At 44.2% G+C, this 17,309-nt stretch overlaps 1 protein-coding gene across 17 annotated transcripts in view; it reads left to right on the forward strand.

The window, feature by feature from the left end:
- Positions 1 to 16,397, forward strand: part of DEPDC5 (DEP domain containing 5, GATOR1 subcomplex subunit) — a 47,516-nt gene extending 31,119 nt beyond the window's left edge. For 7 of the 17 annotated variants that reach the window (XM_061370658.1, XM_061370648.1, XM_061370652.1 and 4 more), the window contains exons 33-43: positions 2,205 to 2,267; positions 3,859 to 4,010; positions 4,782 to 4,859; positions 5,268 to 5,400; positions 6,548 to 6,656; positions 6,950 to 7,174; positions 11,011 to 11,183; positions 12,116 to 12,287; positions 13,392 to 13,452; positions 14,681 to 14,763; positions 15,613 to 16,397. In XM_061370658.1, the coding sequence (XP_061226642.1) occupies positions 2,205 to 2,267; positions 3,859 to 4,010; positions 4,782 to 4,859; positions 5,268 to 5,400; positions 6,548 to 6,656; positions 6,950 to 7,174; positions 11,011 to 11,183; positions 12,116 to 12,287; positions 13,392 to 13,452; positions 14,681 to 14,763; positions 15,613 to 15,908 (1,545 nt within the window). In that variant the 3' untranslated portion in view covers positions 15,909 to 16,397. The remainder of the gene's footprint in view (positions 1 to 2,204; positions 2,268 to 3,858; positions 4,011 to 4,781; positions 4,860 to 5,267; positions 5,401 to 6,547; positions 6,657 to 6,949; positions 7,175 to 11,010; positions 11,184 to 12,115; positions 12,288 to 13,391; positions 13,453 to 14,680; positions 14,764 to 15,612) is intronic. The other 10 variants (XM_061370649.1, XM_061370653.1, XM_061370657.1 and 7 more) reach the window with 5 other exon arrangements.
- Positions 16,398 to 17,309: the final 912 nt, after the last annotated feature.

Raw genomic sequence — 17,309 nt, forward strand, 5'->3', positions numbered from 1 at the left:
AACCCTCTTCCTGGAGCTCTCTTCAGACAGCTAAACAAAAGACTGTGCTATCCCCTCAGCCTTCTTGTCAACTGTTCTGTGGGTGCCAGGAGAGCAGGAACTCTAACTCCAAGTCCAACCAGAAATATTTGATGAATGAAGGTACAGCACTTCGGTGTGATTTGGCTTTGGGTTCAACAGTTGAAATATTACAAAGAAAAAGTTCTCAGATTCCCTGTCAGCCATCTCGTTCAGTATTTTTCACTTCCCACCTAATGTTTCCACAATCCACCCTTTTCTGTTGCCACCAGGGACAAGTGTTGAGTTATTCTGGAGACCTGGATATTCCTAGTTGAAGTGATAGAGCAACTGCAGTTATCTTAGTAATAGACACCTATTTGTAAAATGAGTGTTTCCAAAACACAGATGTGATTCTGGAGCAGGTCATGCTAGGCTTGGAAAAAATAGTTGCAGAAACTGGCTTGAGGCATGTTTGCAAACTTCCAGATCATAAATCAGGCTTGCATTCTCTTCCTCAACTGTTTTGGAAAATCAGCTTCATCAAACTTCCCTCTTTAAATACGGAAATTGTAAACACCTCTTTCTACCAGTAAAACTGGTGAAGATTCCATCTAAGACACAGGACAGAAGAATGTTGTGTCTGATTGTTCTGGGCAGCAAAGGGAAAAAGTCAAAATTGGCTTCCCCAGCAATGGTGCACTGATGTGTTGGAAACCAAGTAGCAGACATTGTACTACCAGTAAGTTCTCGAAAGCAAATGGGATTTTGTGTAATTTTAAAAGCCTTTCTGTAGGGCTAATTGGAGAATCTTGAAGAGCAGGTTGTCAGTTGAAAGCTTTTCACACAACAGTAGTAAACACTTCTATAGGTATTTGCATATAGGGACTTGAAGAGAAGCAATTGGGATTTCCAGATTGATGGCTTGCATTTGTTGGAAAGGTGCTGGTGGAGGCAGCCTGACAAACAACTTTGTGCTCACTTGGAAACACTGGCAAGTGCGAGCCTCATGTTTCCAGGACAACACGAGCCCTTTAGGGCGCACCAGTATGGGTATGTCCAGAGCCAAAGTACTGAGAACTTGTCACAGCTGTGTGCTCTGTCAGTAGCCAAGGGGCAAGTGCTTTTCTAGGATGCTATTCAGTGCTGGAGTTATTCCAAAGCAAAACAGAGCCGCTGGCTCCACCTTTACTCTGTTGCAGAGTAGAACTGACAAGTCACTTCAGCCAGTTACTGGGCAATACAGTATGGGTTTACCACAGTGAGTTAACTTGGTTTATAATCTGTTTGGGAAGTCCTTGCCTGTATGGATAAAGGATGCTTGTCTCTGCTTCAGCACTGCGTAACTTGCCAGCCATGTAACCCTGGTGCTGATTCTTTCCAGCTGATTCTTTTATATGTACATAACAGGGTAAGCAGCATCCTAACTGCAGGCTAGACAAAATATTTTGCCTAGGAAACAGAATAAAGAATTGCAAATAGGCAATGAAAATCTAGTTGAGTTCCACTGCATTGTCTTATGTGATAAGAGAATCTTGACACATCTTTGAATAGCAGCCGGAGATAAATTCATCCAGGGTTTGCAAGTAGGTGGGAACGTCGTGCAGGCAGGATCTTCATTTTGCATGAAATATTAAACATAGTGTTGGAAAGATCTGTGTGTTCTTCCCTTCCCTTTGTACCATACCAGACCTGTGTTTGAGAGGAGGAATGTGCTTCCTGAAAGTGCTTGTTTGCCTCTCCCTCTTTATCATTTGAATGACTGACAGACTAGAAAAATTGCTGTGTGTCTCTGATATTTGTCATGACACATGCAGTTCTACAGGTTTCTGTATCACTGTTCAGCTTTGCATTTGGGATAGAAACCCACATACTTTAGAGCTCAAGTCTCTCTGCTATGAAGCGTGGAGGGAAGGCTGTAGTTTCGATTGGCTTCTGATCAGTGTGGGTTTCAAGTCTTTGAAAAAGCATCTGTGCATGAATGAAGAGCACTGTCTTGTTACAGAGAGAAAGTGAAGGTATGTGTGTGAGTGACTCCTGATGCTCTGCATTCTGCTGCATTTCATGTTCTGGGTCTGTTTGGGATTTGCATTCTCCTCATACTTTCTCTCTGTGGTCATTTCATACTTGCACAACATTGTATTTGCTTTTCTTCGACTCCTTGTTGCTGTTGCCATTAATGGGCCTACTTCCTCTGATGCCTTCAGGATGGGGCCTTCTTTATGGATTTTGTTCGCAGCCCACGTACAGCTTCAGCCTCCTACTCACAGGTTAGTTTTAAACGGGGTCTTGTCATCGCTGGCTTTTGGACTGAGGTGATGAAGAGCATTTGTTGTCCTGAGCTTCCCATGTGGGAACCTGTGTTAGTTTCCAGATCTGCTTGTTGAGAGCAAGATGTACAGCATTGGCAGGACAAAGTGTATGGTGGTGGTGGATATGAACATTTCCTTCCACCATTCAGTGTTTGTGATGTGCTTTGGCTGTTCATGTGCCCTGCCTTACTGTCCTTTGCAGTGCTGTCTTGTCAACTACTGAACCTTCTCTTTTTTGTGTTCTAGTAAGTACTTGTTTCCATCTTCTCTTGCTAAACAAAATGGCAACAGCTTACTCATCTCCTCTTGGCTAAATTTCTTCTGTGGCTTTGACTGACAGGTGGCTCTGGGGAGATCCAAGTCAAATCGTGTCCTTGAACTCTATGGCAACTGTGGGCTGAAAATATTGGTGTCGTCTTGGTGTAAAAGAGTCATCATGACAGAAGTTGTTTGTACACTTAAATGCCAGTTAGGAGTTAGCAATAACACAGTATGTTAGTAGAAAATACTGCTGGTTGAAGTGAACTTTGAGGTGGGAGAGTGGATTTAGCTTGCTGTGACTGTAGGTTCAATGTTGGGAGCATCTGCCATTTTTGGCTGTCCAAAAAGGGACATCTGCCATTGCAGAGTGAGAGATCTTTGAGATGTGAGAAATGGCATAAGGAAAGGACTCTGGTCTGGCTATCAGACCTAAGCCAAACCACAGCTTTGTGCTTTTCAGCTGTGCATATGCTGTGGGTTCATCATGGCAGATCAGCCTTTGTATTTACACCAGTGTGAGTTACTGAGTTACTCTGCTGTTCGTGTTCCTCTCCCCCACCTCTCCAGCTTTTATATAATGCGCCTTTGCTAAGCCGTACGTGTTACTGACAGATGGCAGTTACAGCCTGTACTTTGCTGAATCTTTCCGCGTTCATGTTCTTTCTGAGATGATTTTATGTTAATTTTGTGAACTATTCAGTCTACCGTTGGAATAGTGCAAGTGTTCCTGCGGGAGGAAAGTGTTCTTGTTGTCTTGGCGACATAGGTGTGGGTGGGTGCCAACCAGCCTCCTGATACTACCCTGAGAAAGGAAGGAGGATGAGCTGATTTTGTGCATTATGAAACTTGGATTCGTGTGATACATTTGTGTATTTTTGCCTGAGAGTTAGAATTGAAACTGTTTTTTATTAGCTGCCTACTACTTTCCTGTAGTGATTAAGTTCCTGTTGTGTCCATTGCGTGTTTATAGTCAAAGTTATTCGCTCAAGGTGAAAATGTCAGGTTGGGACTGGTGTTGCTGGTTTGCCAGTAGCTTTTTCAGCAGTTGTTACTGAGTCAGTGATCCTCATCTTTACTGGGCCTGAATTTTGTGTTTGTCAGTAGCTCTGTAGTGATGGCAAAAGTAAGACTGTATTTATCCTTTCTGTGTATGCTTGTGCTTGCGTTATAGTACTGCTGCTTGTTAACTAACCTATGCTGAGGTACAAATAATGCGGGGAGGAGGGAAAATAGGCAATGGATTGCATTATAAATGTCATAAAGATGTTACTGTGTTTACTCCTTGCAGGTGTCCATAGATCAATCAGTTCCTGTAACCTCAGATGGCAACACATTGATAAACATGGGGCAGTTACCTGATAGGGGCAGCACACAGACCTTGGGAAGTTCCCAGAGTGTTGCAGACCAAGGGTACACCACAGCTGGTACTGCAGAGGGCGGGTAAGAAAAGCACAGCAGTGCTGGACTGCAGTTCTCTTCACTTACATTCCTCTTTCTGGTGTCAAGGGATAGGTACTTAAAAAGGAATCTAAGAACAAGATGTGCTGTGTCTGTCAGCACTAGATGGCACTTGTCACAAGACCTCACTGCAGCGTTTTACACGTGCCGAAAGAGCGGTAGTAAAATAAGCCTTGCAACCCAGTTTTCCAGAATTAAATGAACACAAGGCCTGATTTCCCCACCCACAAACCCAGCTTCATTCTTCAAGAAGGGGAGAATGAAGAAATACCATTTCTGAAACCTGTTAGCAGAAAACCAGGCTTAGAATTGAATCTGGTTTCTGTGTGTTCTAGCAAAGGAGGGCCCTGCAGATCTAATTGGATCGAGTAGGTTGATGAAATCCAAGAGGTTCTAATGTGGAGGCGAGACACTGGGGAGGAAGCAACATGAAAAATAAACTATATTAGCACCTGTTTCCTGTGGTTGTATATTACAGTTTAAATAAAAAAGCCAACCTCAAAATGTTTGCTCTCCATTACTCCTGAGTACGGTTGTGTGTGACGTAGTGTGCTTTGAGTCAATAGGACCTGACCACCTCGGGGGAAAATACAGGTCTGATGCTTTTAGTTGTCCTTCTTGAGATGAAAAAGGAAATAAATGTAGCAAAGTCATTGTTGGGAAGAGAAGAGAGAGCGTTTTTCTTTAATGTATATATCTGAACAAATCTGGTAGCTTCCTTGATTTTTGAACATGCTTCTGTTTAATTCCCAGCTCCCAGCAGTGTTCAGCAAGCACTCTGACTTCCTCCTCCACGCTGATAGAGATTCTCGAAGCCATGAAACACCCCACGTAAGTTTTTAATGTGAATGTGCTTAACATTTGCCTAGATGTTTTATAAGAGGGCATGGAGTCAGTCAAAGGAGAGCCCCATGTCAGCTGTGGAAGTGTTTTAAGCTTCCTTTTGTTACTCAGTTTCAATCTCTTCAACAAGGGATTTTGTTGAGGTCCGAGTATCGCTGCAGAGACTTCAATTAATGGAGAATCCCAGAATCTTGTCAAATCAAGTCTCAGTAAGACACCTAAGTGCTGGCAGTGTCAGCTCTCCATGCTGTTACCAGAAGCTAATGATGTGCCACTATGGGGCACTGTGTCCTGCAGCTCTTATCCCCCTTTTTTTCCCAGCAGTGATTTTTGTCTTTGTAACTTAAGAGGAGTGTCAGTCAGTCCATGTTAACCTGTGTGATTGCTGTGATTCAGCACAGGGATCCAGCTGCTCTCTGAACAGAAGGGCCTCTCTCCGTACTGTTTCATCAGTGCAGAAGTTGTCCATTGGCTGGTGAATAATGTGGAAGGTGTGCAAACCCAGGCCATGGCCATCGACATAATGCAGGTATAAGAACTATCCAGGGGTGCCTGGAGTGCCACAAATACCTTACCCTGGGAAGAAGTAGAATTGTAGAGGAAAGCGTAGCAGTAATTTCTGTTTCTTATTAAAATCCTCTTACTGATAGGTATTGAAAACAGTGTTCAAGAGAATACGAGATAAGTTTTGGATTCCCTATCACAAATCAGCAACATATTCTTTGATAGTAATATATATTATTATTCCCACTTACATATGATGACAGTTCTGTGTATAACCTCCAGTTAGCAGATACTTAACAAGAACTCTGTTGTGTTAGAATTATGAGGCAACTGCAGTGTGATTTGGGTTGGGGTTTAGTTTTGGTTTTTCTTCTGATAATTAATTAATGAAGTCATAATAAATCTAGTGTATGACCTCTCTTTTATGGGTGCTGAAATATACACACTTTATGCAAGACACACTGCTTGTGTTCATGGATTTTCATTCTTCTTCCTTCCCTAGCAAGCTGTGTCAGGGGCAGAAGGTTGGAAGTGTTTCAGAGTTCATTCCTCTGCTGAGATCCCATATCAATTAACAGGGAACCCAGAATGTTTCCAACCTCTTACCTTCCTATAAATCCATCTATAAAACCAGAGCAGAGAAGGGGAGGAAGGATGACATCTGCAGAAAGGTCAAACAGTTTCTCAGGGAGATAAGAACTTGCTACATGTGCTGCATATCAAGAGATAACACTGCTGATATTCTCGTTAGGTACATATCTGAACAGAAAGATGTCAAGAAAAGGAAGATTATTTCCTAATGTTCTGTAGCAACCTCCTTATGTAGAATCATAGAATAGTTAGGGTTGGAAAGGACCTTAAGATCATCCAGTTCCAACCCCCCTGCCATGGGCAGGGACATCTCACACTAAACCATGGCACCCAAGGCTCGGTCCAACCTGGCCTTGAACACTGCCGGGGATGAAGCATTCACAACCTCCCTGGGCAACCCATTCCAGTGCCTCACCACCCTAACAGGAAAGAATTTCCTCCTTATATCCAATCTAAACTTCCCCTGTTTTAAGTTTAACCCGCTACCCCTTGTCCTATCACTACAGTCCCTAATGAATGTAACTGGAAGAGTGACCTCTCCTTTTTTATTGTGTTTGCTCTGTTCTCTTTATTTTGTTCAGAAAATGCTAGAAGAGCAGCTTATTGTCCATGCGTCTGGAGAAGCTTTGCGAACCTTTATTTATGGCTTTTATTTTTACAAGATTGTTGTGGACAAAGAACCAGACAGAGGTCAGCATTGCGTTACTACAAGCCTTTCCTCATCACCCCTTTGCATAATCACTAGCTGTGCTTGATTCTTATGGGTGCTGCAGCAGAGATGCATTTTGAGAGCAGCAAAACCACTGCTCTAAAGACAGTTAAAGAAATTCAGCCTTTTGGTTAATAAAAGAAAAAAAAGGAATTGCAGACAACATAACTTTTTTTTTTCTCCTTCCTCTTTTTCAGAAAGAATTACCTCTTTCTCTTGATCATGAGCACTGGTTTCTAACTGCAGTCTCTCCTTCCCCTTCCTTTTTGTTCAGTGGGCATGCAGCAGCCTGCCATGTGGCACACAGCTGCCATGGATGACTTCTCTGCCTTCCAGAGGAAATGGTTTGAGGTGGCGTTTGTGGCAGAAGAGCTCCTGCACTCGGAAATCCCAGCGTTCTTCCTGCCCTGGCTGCCCAGCCGCCCAGCCTCCTATGCAAGTAGGCACAGTTCCTTTAGCCGCAGTTTCGGAGGACGGAGCCAGGCAGCTGCACTATTAGGTAGATGCACAGCACAGGTGACAGCTGGGGAAGTTCAAGGGGATAGTTTGAAAGGGGAAGAGCAGCCAGCCAAGGGTATGATCTCACGTGGACCAGCAATTAAAGCTGCAAATTTCATGCTGGCCTTAAATGTGTCTTGCACATGGACCTATTCTCATATGCTAGAGATGTGTTTCACTGGCTGAGTGGGCAATTTTCACTTCTGAGTACTGGAATACAGGAAAAAGTATTCTTTCAATGTTCCTGAACCCCTCCCCATGCCATCCTCCTGAATTCAGAGAGGAAATACTGACTTGGTCCTTGTAGATCCAGAGAGACTCTTCACAACCTGTAATGAGCATGGAGGGATAAGTTATAAGTACAGCAGAGCAACAAAGCTGTACCTAAAATTGTATGTCTTGCTGCTTAATGGCAAAAGCCACAGATGTATTGGAAGTCGTCTGTGGTGTGCTGGAGGCTTTTCAGCTATTCTGAACCATGTATACCCAAACTCCTGATATTAATGTCTGGGAAGCCCAGGTACAAAAAGCATATGGAAGATCTTACATATGGGAGATCTTGATGCTGGGCAAGAAACCATTATGGTATCTAAAGTTCTGTAATGTGCGAAGTATAACACTGACTACAGCTAACAGCCCATGAAACACCCTGGCTGCATGACTGATTGTGTTGCCTTGTCAGCTTTTTGTGGCATTTCCAGGCCAGCCTGAGTCACTTCCTTTTGTTCCTCTTTCCCTGTTTAAAATGATGAGAAAAATCATTGCTATGGAACTGCAACTTCAGATTTATTCAGATGCATCTTCTAAAGCCCTATCATTTAAGGATGAAAAGAAAATTCTGCTGTTCTCCTGTTTTGCATATTTGACCTTCTGAAGAGAATTTACTGCTGGTGTAGTATCTCTTAAACCTGAAGTTACAGTAACCCTTATGTATTTCTGAAAGCCTTGTTTGAAGAGGAACAGCATCAGAAATGAGAAACATTAAGGATAGGAAGTCTGAAATAATGGTTAATTCCCTGAAGTCAACATATGCAGGATATTCTTCCCTGTCACACACCAAATCTGGTGCCTTGGCTAGTATGTAGCCTCATTATCTCAGTGATTGGCCAGAACTGAAACCTAAATGTAGGCTGGCATGAAAGTACTGGGAAGGCTGGAGGCACTTGGGCTGGATCCTGTTCATGGTTTGATCTCATACTCACTATTTAGCTCAAGAAAACTACTCTTCTACATCTGTTCTCTTGTGAAATGAGAAGGCTAAGACACTCAGTAAGCTTGCACCTGGGGCAATGGGCAAAGAAGGAAGGGTGCTTTAGTGCCTCTCTCACATTTTCTTTAATGCCAGCCAGGGCAGAGTATGTTCCCTCAGCATGTGATGTAGCTACACACCTGTGTAGCCCTCTGATCTGTGTTGGAACTGTGACCATTCTGCTGCTTAATTAATTTGCAGTTCTTGGATGAAAGAAAAATGCCTCCAGATTCTCATGTGCTGGTTATTCCAGCAATAAGAGTTTCTTGGAGAATAATCCAGTGTGGAACTTCTTTCTTACAAAGGAACTGGTGTAATTCATGTTTCTGTGCTGTCCCTCCTCTAAACAGTACTCCAAAACAAACCTTCATCAGTTCATCTGAGGCAAGGAGCTTTACTAAACCCAGATGACCTCTGGTCCACGTGACTTCATTTGTTCCTCTCTTGGCTTTGATTTGGTTGTGGTTTTTATTTCTTCCCCTCCCCACCTTCCCTAAATGTCAGGCTGTGACATGAAATTGCATGCAAGGTTTGGGAGCTCTGGAACAAGCTCCACATATCTCGAAGATCTTTATCCCTCCCAATTCCCCTATCACTTGCCCAATGATTGTCCTCTTTCCCTTCCCAGTGGAAGCCTGACCTGTGATACACCTAATCTTGTCCCTTTTGATTTATAGCAATGCATGCACTAGCAATTGTAGCCTTGTATGTAGTGTAGTCTGTAACTGGAGAATAACCTGCCTGCTCCTCCGATTTCCTCAATAAGTCATTAGTTAAATACTCAGTGGTACAAGATAATTGGGAAGCAGGTGAGTCCTCTTAAAATCAGATTTATTAAAGCCAGAGTTTATTCTATTACAATTTAGTTGGTTTTAATCTGAAGCTTCTGAATTCAGACACATGGATATTTCTCATCAGTTTTCAAGGTCCTTTTGATTAGCTCACCTGGTTGGACTGTGTTCCTGTTGCTTGACATGTGGATTACAGCTGCAGACAAGGTGGAGAGAGCAGCTCCAGCCCTAATGGGGAGTCTGCATTACCTGGAAAAAGGATCAGTCTAAGGGAGCAGGGAGCTCATTCTTCAGTGTGCTTGTTTGGGCACACTGGACTGTGGCGTTATCACTGACCTCTGAGCTAATGACCAACATCTACCTGACTGAGCTGCTTTCACTTTACAGCTTTGGGATGTTGTTTTCCAACATACTTAGTTACGAAACTGGCACCTTTTAACCATGAGGGTTGTATTCACAGTGATACTCCACTGAAAATGAGCAAGAAAATCACAAGATGTTGGTCTGATGATACCAGCCCAACTCAGAAACTGAAGATTTTACATTTCCAAAACCAAAAATGGGTCGTGTTTAAAAACTGGGAGATGTTCTTCCATTCTTACTGGGTTTTTCTCTTGTATTTTTTTCCTAAGCTGCAGTAATAGCAATATAAAGGATTTTCTAATAACCTTGAAAACTGTCTCCAGCTACCTTGCAGCAGAAGTGAAGGTGGGAACTTTCCATCTACCTCAAGGAAGAACTTTATTCTTTTTTTAACACCATTAAGCCATTAAATTATAAGGTCATTTAAAAGCTGACTATATCAAATGGTGCCCATCTTCCTCTACTTAAGAAATAACAACATCCATCCCTCATGCATGTGATAAAGTGCAAGGTCTTTTCAGTGGTATTGCACCTTTGTTTTGGGTCAATTGTTAACATTACAGAAATGTTAAATTATGTCTGTGCCTAAAGAAAAGCTGAAAGTGACAGCATGGTTATGGTTCCTAGCAGGACTTTGGTCTCAGAGTCAGGAGACTGGAGTTCTGTCCCTGGCCTTGCAGTTGCAGTATGACACCAGCCAGGTCACTTCCACTTTCTATGCTTCTCTTGCCTGACAGCTGAGATTTTCTTTCACTGGGATGCTGGGGTCTAGGGCACAAAGGGAGCTGGGTGTGGGCACTATCCCAACACTTACTGCCAAGCAGTAGAAGGTGTTGCAGTGTTGGTAGCGCTGCTGCATGAGTTTTGGCTGACTTTTCATGCTTTTACAGAAAGTGTCGGATGTGCAGTTTTAGCAATGCAGTGATGTGGGATATTGATGTGGGGTTAAAGAAACAAGACGTTTAACTTCTAATCTCCTTTAGCTGTGGAAAGTCCTGGAATGCTCCTGCCCTGTGTAATAGCCCTCTGTTGTGATTTCTGGTGGGGATATACAGAAATACTAAAACCAGTTTGGAATGTTTTGGGTATGAAGGAGCTGATGCTGTCTAGCCATAGTTAACTGTGGCACCAGTTGCTTATTGATTAGCTGCTTGAGTCTCAGTTCTGTCTCTTTATTGCAGCTGAAGTGCCTTTTGACTTCTTAGGGGGCTAATTCTATGGCACTGACCCCTGATACGAGTAATGCTTCAGGTTTTTTGTCTTTCCTGATCTGGATGAGCAGCATTCTGGGACTATTCTGCTAGCCCAAAAATATTTGTGGGCGAGTGGGAGGACAAATTACTCTTAAATAGCTTGTTTCTTGTGTTCTCTTCAACCTGTCTCCCACCCTCTCTTTAATGGATCTTTTAAATATACCCCTGTTCCTTGGCTAAGTAGCTGCCACAGTGCCTGAGCAACGGACAGTGACGCTTGATGTGGATGTGAATAACCGCACTGACCGCTTGGAGTGGTGCAGTTGTTATTACCATGGCAACTTCTCCCTGAATGCTGCCTTTGAAATCAAGTTACACTGGATGGCAGTGACTGCAGCTGTTCTTTTTGAGATGGTAAGAGTGAGTCCTTCTGTTTTGAGTGCCCCTCTAGCCTCTGTATCCAGTTGACTACTGGGGACATTGTCATGGGAAGTATTAGGAGAGAGACAGTGGGTTGGATCTGTCCTTATTTCCATAAGTCATTTTACTGGTGGTGGTTAGCACTGCTGATCTGGTCATCATTTATCATGCTATCTGTAGTTGTTCTGTATGCAGGATAGTTTCCTGCTTTTAGTGGGTTTCATGCACAGTGTGCATAGAGCAGTGCAGGTCAAGGTGACGAATTTGAGTCCCCCTTAGGCAAATCTTAAGCCTCAAGGTGGACATTTGGAAAAAGAATGCATTTCACATTGCATTCCTTATATCCCCAAACCTGAGAACTTTTAAGTCTTAGTGGAATTGCTTTTGTGAGAGGGCTTTTCCAGGCAGTGTGTTCTTCCAGTTCAGCAATGCTGTTTAACCAGCTGAAGACATTTTGAACTGGAAATGCAAGTGGCTTGTGCCACTTCTTAATTTTTAGATTTTGTTCGTTTTCCCCTTTGTCACTTCTGTAAAACCCATATTATTTAACACTAGGTTTCACCCCCCCCAGCTAGCCAGCACTAGGGGATTGGTTTTGCTTCTATTTAAAGTCTATTGCTCTGTTCCAGTAAAGCAGCAGTGCTTAGCCGCTGATGATAAGTAGGCTGAATCAGTTCCTGAAAAATGTCCTATTTTAAAGTGCTTTGTGATTGATGTGGCACTTCAAAAAAGAAAGCCTAATGGCTTGTGCTTGTATTGCTTTACCTGCAAGGATGCTTGTGTGCTTGCCATACAAAGCAAGTGGAGCCTATGGAGAATTGAGCATGTCTGATCTCTTCTTGGGAAATGAGTTGGTCCTATGCCCATAAGTGCTCTTCTTCAGTTTGACACATGTCACATAATTTCTTGCTTGAATGTCTTCTCAGGTTCAAGGTTGGCATCGCAAAGCCACGTCCTGTGGTTTCTTGCTAGTTCCAGTCTTGGAAGGACCATTTGCTTTGCCCAGTTACTTATATGGAGACCCACTTCGAGCTCAGTTGTTCATCCCACTCAATGTGAGCTGCTTGTTGAAAGAGGGCAGTGAGCATTTGTTTGATGGTAAGAAGTGTTGTTTGTTTTGCCTCTTGTACACTTTTCTGCAAGCGGGTCCCTTCTGGCATGTAGCTGACATGAAGAACCTCATTTACTAGACATGCATTAGCTGGGTGAAGGGCCTGTTTTTACATTTCAGCAGCCAGCCTCAGAAAGGTGGTGCTTGGGGGAAGCTGTAGTGACAGGCTCATCAGCATGCAACAGTGTATGAAGTTGGCAGCAAGAAGTACCAAAGCACAGGAAAGGTTGTCTCTCCAGTGATCTTTGTTGCCATAATGTTGCATATCATTATAGAGTAATGATAATCAACCAAGCAGTTGTTCTGTTTGACAGGATGTCACATTGAAAGAGTCTGTTTTGCTGGTAGACCCTGCCCACAGCTGCTCTGCAATTGTACCCAGCATTTGTTTGTTCTCCTGTCAGTGAGATTAGGCTTTCACAACTTCCATCCTCCTGGGTTTTTTGTTGTTGTTGCCATGGTTACATTCGTGGTAAGGGTGTTTGCACATGAGATTAACAGCTAGGAACTGCAATCTCTTTTTCTGCAATGTGACTTTGCCCCTTTTGAGTGATGCTGTTCTGGTCAGGTGGAAGCTCAAAGATCAGAAAGCTCTGTCCCTACGCAGATGGGGGCAGAAGTGCATTGTGAGAAGGGACAGTTAGGAAAAGGCTCTGTTTTAAAACAGTAAAGATGATAGTTCATTTTCATTAACCCAGTGTCCAGGGTTACAGGTGTCCTGTCAATGTAAACCAGTCAGTGACAGATCCATGTGCTGTGAGGTCACCATAACCCCACTGCCTTTGAACTATTATTTTCAGAGCACTTTGTGGTGACACACAGCAGCCTGCTCCCCTTCCTTGATCCCTCCCACACACCCCATTATGTTCCTCTCCGTGTCAGGAGCTAAATGAAAAGCTAAATTCAGGCATGAATCTGCTACTGTAGTGTACAAGACACGTCTCTAATAGGATGGTATTCAAGGGACAGCTGACAGGAAAATAAGTGACTAAAAGAAATGATTAGAAAACACAGGTTTTCTGAGGAAAACTGCGGTCTTGAAGGAAATAAAGCAGCTTTACTGGGCAATTGTGACCTTTTGTTTGTTTTAGGCTTTGAACCAGAAACATACTGGGACCGTATGCACCTCCTTCAGGAAGCAATAGCACACAGGTATGTAGAGAGCAGAGTGACTGAAAGGTTCCTGTCTCCCTGGATGATGCAGGGGAAGATCTCTGCTGAACAGTCACTCCTGAGTCGTGTGGGTTCTGTGCTGTCTGCCTCTCTGAAGTCTGCTTGCAGATTATTAGACAAAAATATAACTAGAATGCCTGGAGGTGGCTCTGTGGGTGCAAGGGGCAGGTAGATAGTGTTTCAGCCTGTCACTCATTAGTAAACCATACTCTCCTCCTAGGGAGGGCACGGCCTTTGGAAGGTGCCCTGTTATTTTAAGTTAGAAGCAGACAGTCTGTAAATAGATTCCTTTCTGAGAAGGGATAGTTATTTGCTTCATGTGTACTTAACCAGTCTTGATCTGGATGACAACCAATGATTGACAATAGGCAGGAGACTGGGATGTGAACTGGATACCAGGAGGTTTTGCCTGGTTTAAGAAGGAATTATTGGAAACTTAGAAGGAGAACAGTTGCTGAAAGGAAATACTGCTGCTTATGTCTAGTGTGGTAATGAATGCTCAAAGTTCAGCAGTATCCCGAACTTCCAGCCTCCAGTTGAAGATCTAGAACTGTCATGCAGCATGAGCAGGAGCTTAGCCCCCTTTGTGTGCTTGAGCTGCTAGTTTGTATCATGGTATTGCTGCCAAGGTCTTTTTTATGGCAGAGAAACTGCCTTTTGTAATGGACTTTAGCTTGGAAATAAGCTTTCATTAGCTTAGAAAGCAGGAGAGGAGCAGGTATTCTACAAACAGCAAAGAACGATCAGGTGAGCTGCTTGAAGTTCTGCGTGGAATATTGCTTGGCACGAAAGAAAATGATGTTACAGCTTGAAACATGCCCAAGGAATGTCAGTCTTGGCTGTCACTGTTCCCTCATCTGTGTGCAGCTGCCCTGTTTCGTCAGAGACTGCTCAGTGCCCTCCCAGACTGAGCTACTGGTGCTCTTGCTTCCGGCAGGAGTTAGAACAGGGATCAGTGTGCAGTTACAGGCTTTCACACAGTGCCTGGCAGGGTGGAGGGGATTTGGAGAAGCCCAGCTCTCTTCATCCCTTTTCCCCTTGCCTTCAGGCCATAAGGGGGCCTTTGTGACAGGGAAGGTTGACCCTACCTTGGGCTGAAGGAATCCTAGCTGGAGTGACTCTTTTACACACATATATATATATGTGTGTGTGTGTGTGTGTGTGTGTTTAAAATATTTTTTTCATTCTCCTGGTGTTTGTTCTCCAGATTTGGATTTGTGCAAGATAAATACTCGGCCTCTGCATTCAACTTCCCAGCTGAGAACAAGCCCCAGTATATCCATGTCACAGGTGAGCAATGTTTGGCAGTTGCTGGGGTAAGGAGGAGGCTGCTATAAACAGAAGAACTATTTTACATGCTGTTTGTGTTTCATGCTAGTGATTTGGTCCTCATTATGTCCCTGGTCACATGACAAGTAGGTGTATCAGCCAAATCAAACCAGAGAGGTGATGTGGAAAGGGCAAGGTGTTGCTGCTCATCAATGGCGTTGGTTTGAAGTCTTGCTTTATAGTGTCTCTGAAACATTTCTTTCCAGGAGATGGAAAAATAAAAAAGGCAAAACTTGTTCCAAGTGCAGTGTAAATAAATGGGTATCTAGAAGCTGGAAGGAGGGAAAGGTGTTGGGACAGGTCAGTGCTCTGTTCTCATGCTTAAGGTCAGTTGTAGATGCATCTCTACTAATGTATACTGGGGGGAAGACAGAGAAAGCATTTGCTTTCATTATTGTTCTTCATAAACGTTGATCTATCAGCACTTCTAACTAAGCTCCATGCATGGCATATTACAGTAAAACAACAGTGTTTTCAGAGGGGTTGCTGATGCATGAAAACAATGATGGGAAGAGACCTTTTGGAAAATTACAGGAGACATGGAAATTGATGTAAAGTTAGAAAATGGATTGGAGCCTGCATCTTTGCTTCATTCCTGTCTACCACGAGGAAGGCAAGACTCTCTGTGTTGTAAATTGCAGGAAGACATAGCACATAAAAGCAAAGGAGGAGAAGTGTATCCCATTTTCTCTTCCTAAGAGGCAATTAAACAACGCTCAGTTCAGTTTCTTTTCCAGAATTTAATGAGTCAGCTACAAGGTGCAGGGCCTTAGTTTGGCTGAAGAGTAACGTCCTGTCTGTTTCCCCCAGGGACAGTGTTTTTGCAGCTCCCATATTCCAAGCGGAAGTTTTCTTGCGGGCAGCAGCGTCGCCGGCGCAACTCCACGAGCTCCACCAACCAGAACATGTTTTGTGAGGAGCGCATTGGCTACAACTGGGCCTACAACACCATGCTGACGAAAACGTGGCGCTCCAGTGCCACTGGGGATGAGAAGTTTGCTGACCGGTTGCTGAAAGACTTCACAGACTTCTGCTGGAACAAAGACAGCCGGCTTGTTCTGTTCTGGACTGATTGTCTGGATAAGATGCATGCGAGCGCTCCGTGAAATAGGGGTGTATCTCTTAGGGAGACAGCTAGAAGTTTTACCTTGTGGCAAGGAAGTAAAGGTGAAGGATGACTGGAAAAGAGCCTCTGTTAGATTCATCTTGAGGCTCGAAGTGGACCTGATCAATATTGCTGTTGATATTCAACAGAACTTGATTAAGCCCTTGGAAAAAGAATCTGAGCTGTTGGCTTGCCAGTATCTGTCACCTGACCTCAGCTTGGTTTCAAGTAGCTGCAGTCCTTGATTGCCAAAATTTGTATTAGAGCAGAGGTAAAGAGAGTGCAAATGGTTTTCAAGGGTGCTCAGATTCAGCCCAGTGTGATGGTAGTAGCTTACCGTCGTTGGAAGTGATTGGTATCTGATGTGCCTGGCAGCAGCCTGCCTCTTTCCCTTTTGAGGTGTACCTGATTGTGTGAATATGTAAGATAAAATGTGAGAGACACTTGTTAAGTTTCATACGTGTAAATAAGTAAAAATGCAGAAAATCAAGTAACATGATGTTTTGTTTTAACTGCAGACAGCAGCACCAAATCAGGGAGGAAAGGAGAATAATTGCCAAAAGGAAATACTGCTGCTTATGTCTAGTGTGGTAATGGAATGCTCAAAGTTCAGCAGTATCTAGGACTTTCTGCCTTCAGCTGTGTATCTCGAACAGTGTCATGCAGCAGGAGCAAGAAGGCAGTTACTGTCATGCAAGGCCAGCTTCCAAGTGTAAGGAGAAATCAAGGACAATTGAACACAAGATGCTGCTGATGGGGGTAACAGAAAGGATTCTGAGCAGACTTTTAGGATGCATCTGCATGTAGCAAAAGGAAGATGCCTCCACTCCAGTGTGTAGCCTTTGTCTTTGCAGAGCAAGGTCAGGTATGGCACATGGACTTGGGATGAGCTGGTTGCTCAAGTGTGGGTTAAGGGTGGGTTCACATCCGCCCCTGGTAGCGCTGTGCACTGGGGCTTTTGACTCGCTCTGAGACCCTCAGTGTTGTTACCTGGCCTCGGTACGCTGAGGGCAGCAGAGGGCGGGCATACAGCGGTGTTTGGACCTGATTGAAGGAAAAATCGTAGCTGCTTCAGTTTTATCCCCTACATTGAGGCTGGGTGACTGATGTGCTGTTAGGCAGTACCCTCCTGGAGAAGGTGGGTAGCGGTGCGTGTCTGAGCCCCGTTAGCATCTTAGCACGTAGTCTCTCCTACAAACCCCCTCCCTTTGCTGCCCTCTCCGCTGGGTTCTGCGGTGCAGGTGGCCGCAGCAGCGTGGTGGAGCGGCCGGACGGGGCGGGAGCAGCTCCGCACCCCCTGCTGGGCAGCGGCACCTAAGGTGGGGGCCAGGCGGGGCTGGGCTGGGCTGGGCTGGATCCCGCGGGGCGGAAGGAGGGAGGGAGGCAGGGGGAGGCCCACCCG

Source organism: Neopsephotus bourkii, unplaced genomic scaffold (assembly GCF_033783945.1).
Source record: "Neopsephotus bourkii isolate Nb327-2 ecotype Australia unplaced genomic scaffold, CSIRO-AGI_Nbou_v1 NB_1542, whole genome shotgun sequence".
Lineage (NCBI taxonomy): Eukaryota > Metazoa > Chordata > Aves > Psittaciformes > Psittacidae > Neopsephotus > Neopsephotus bourkii.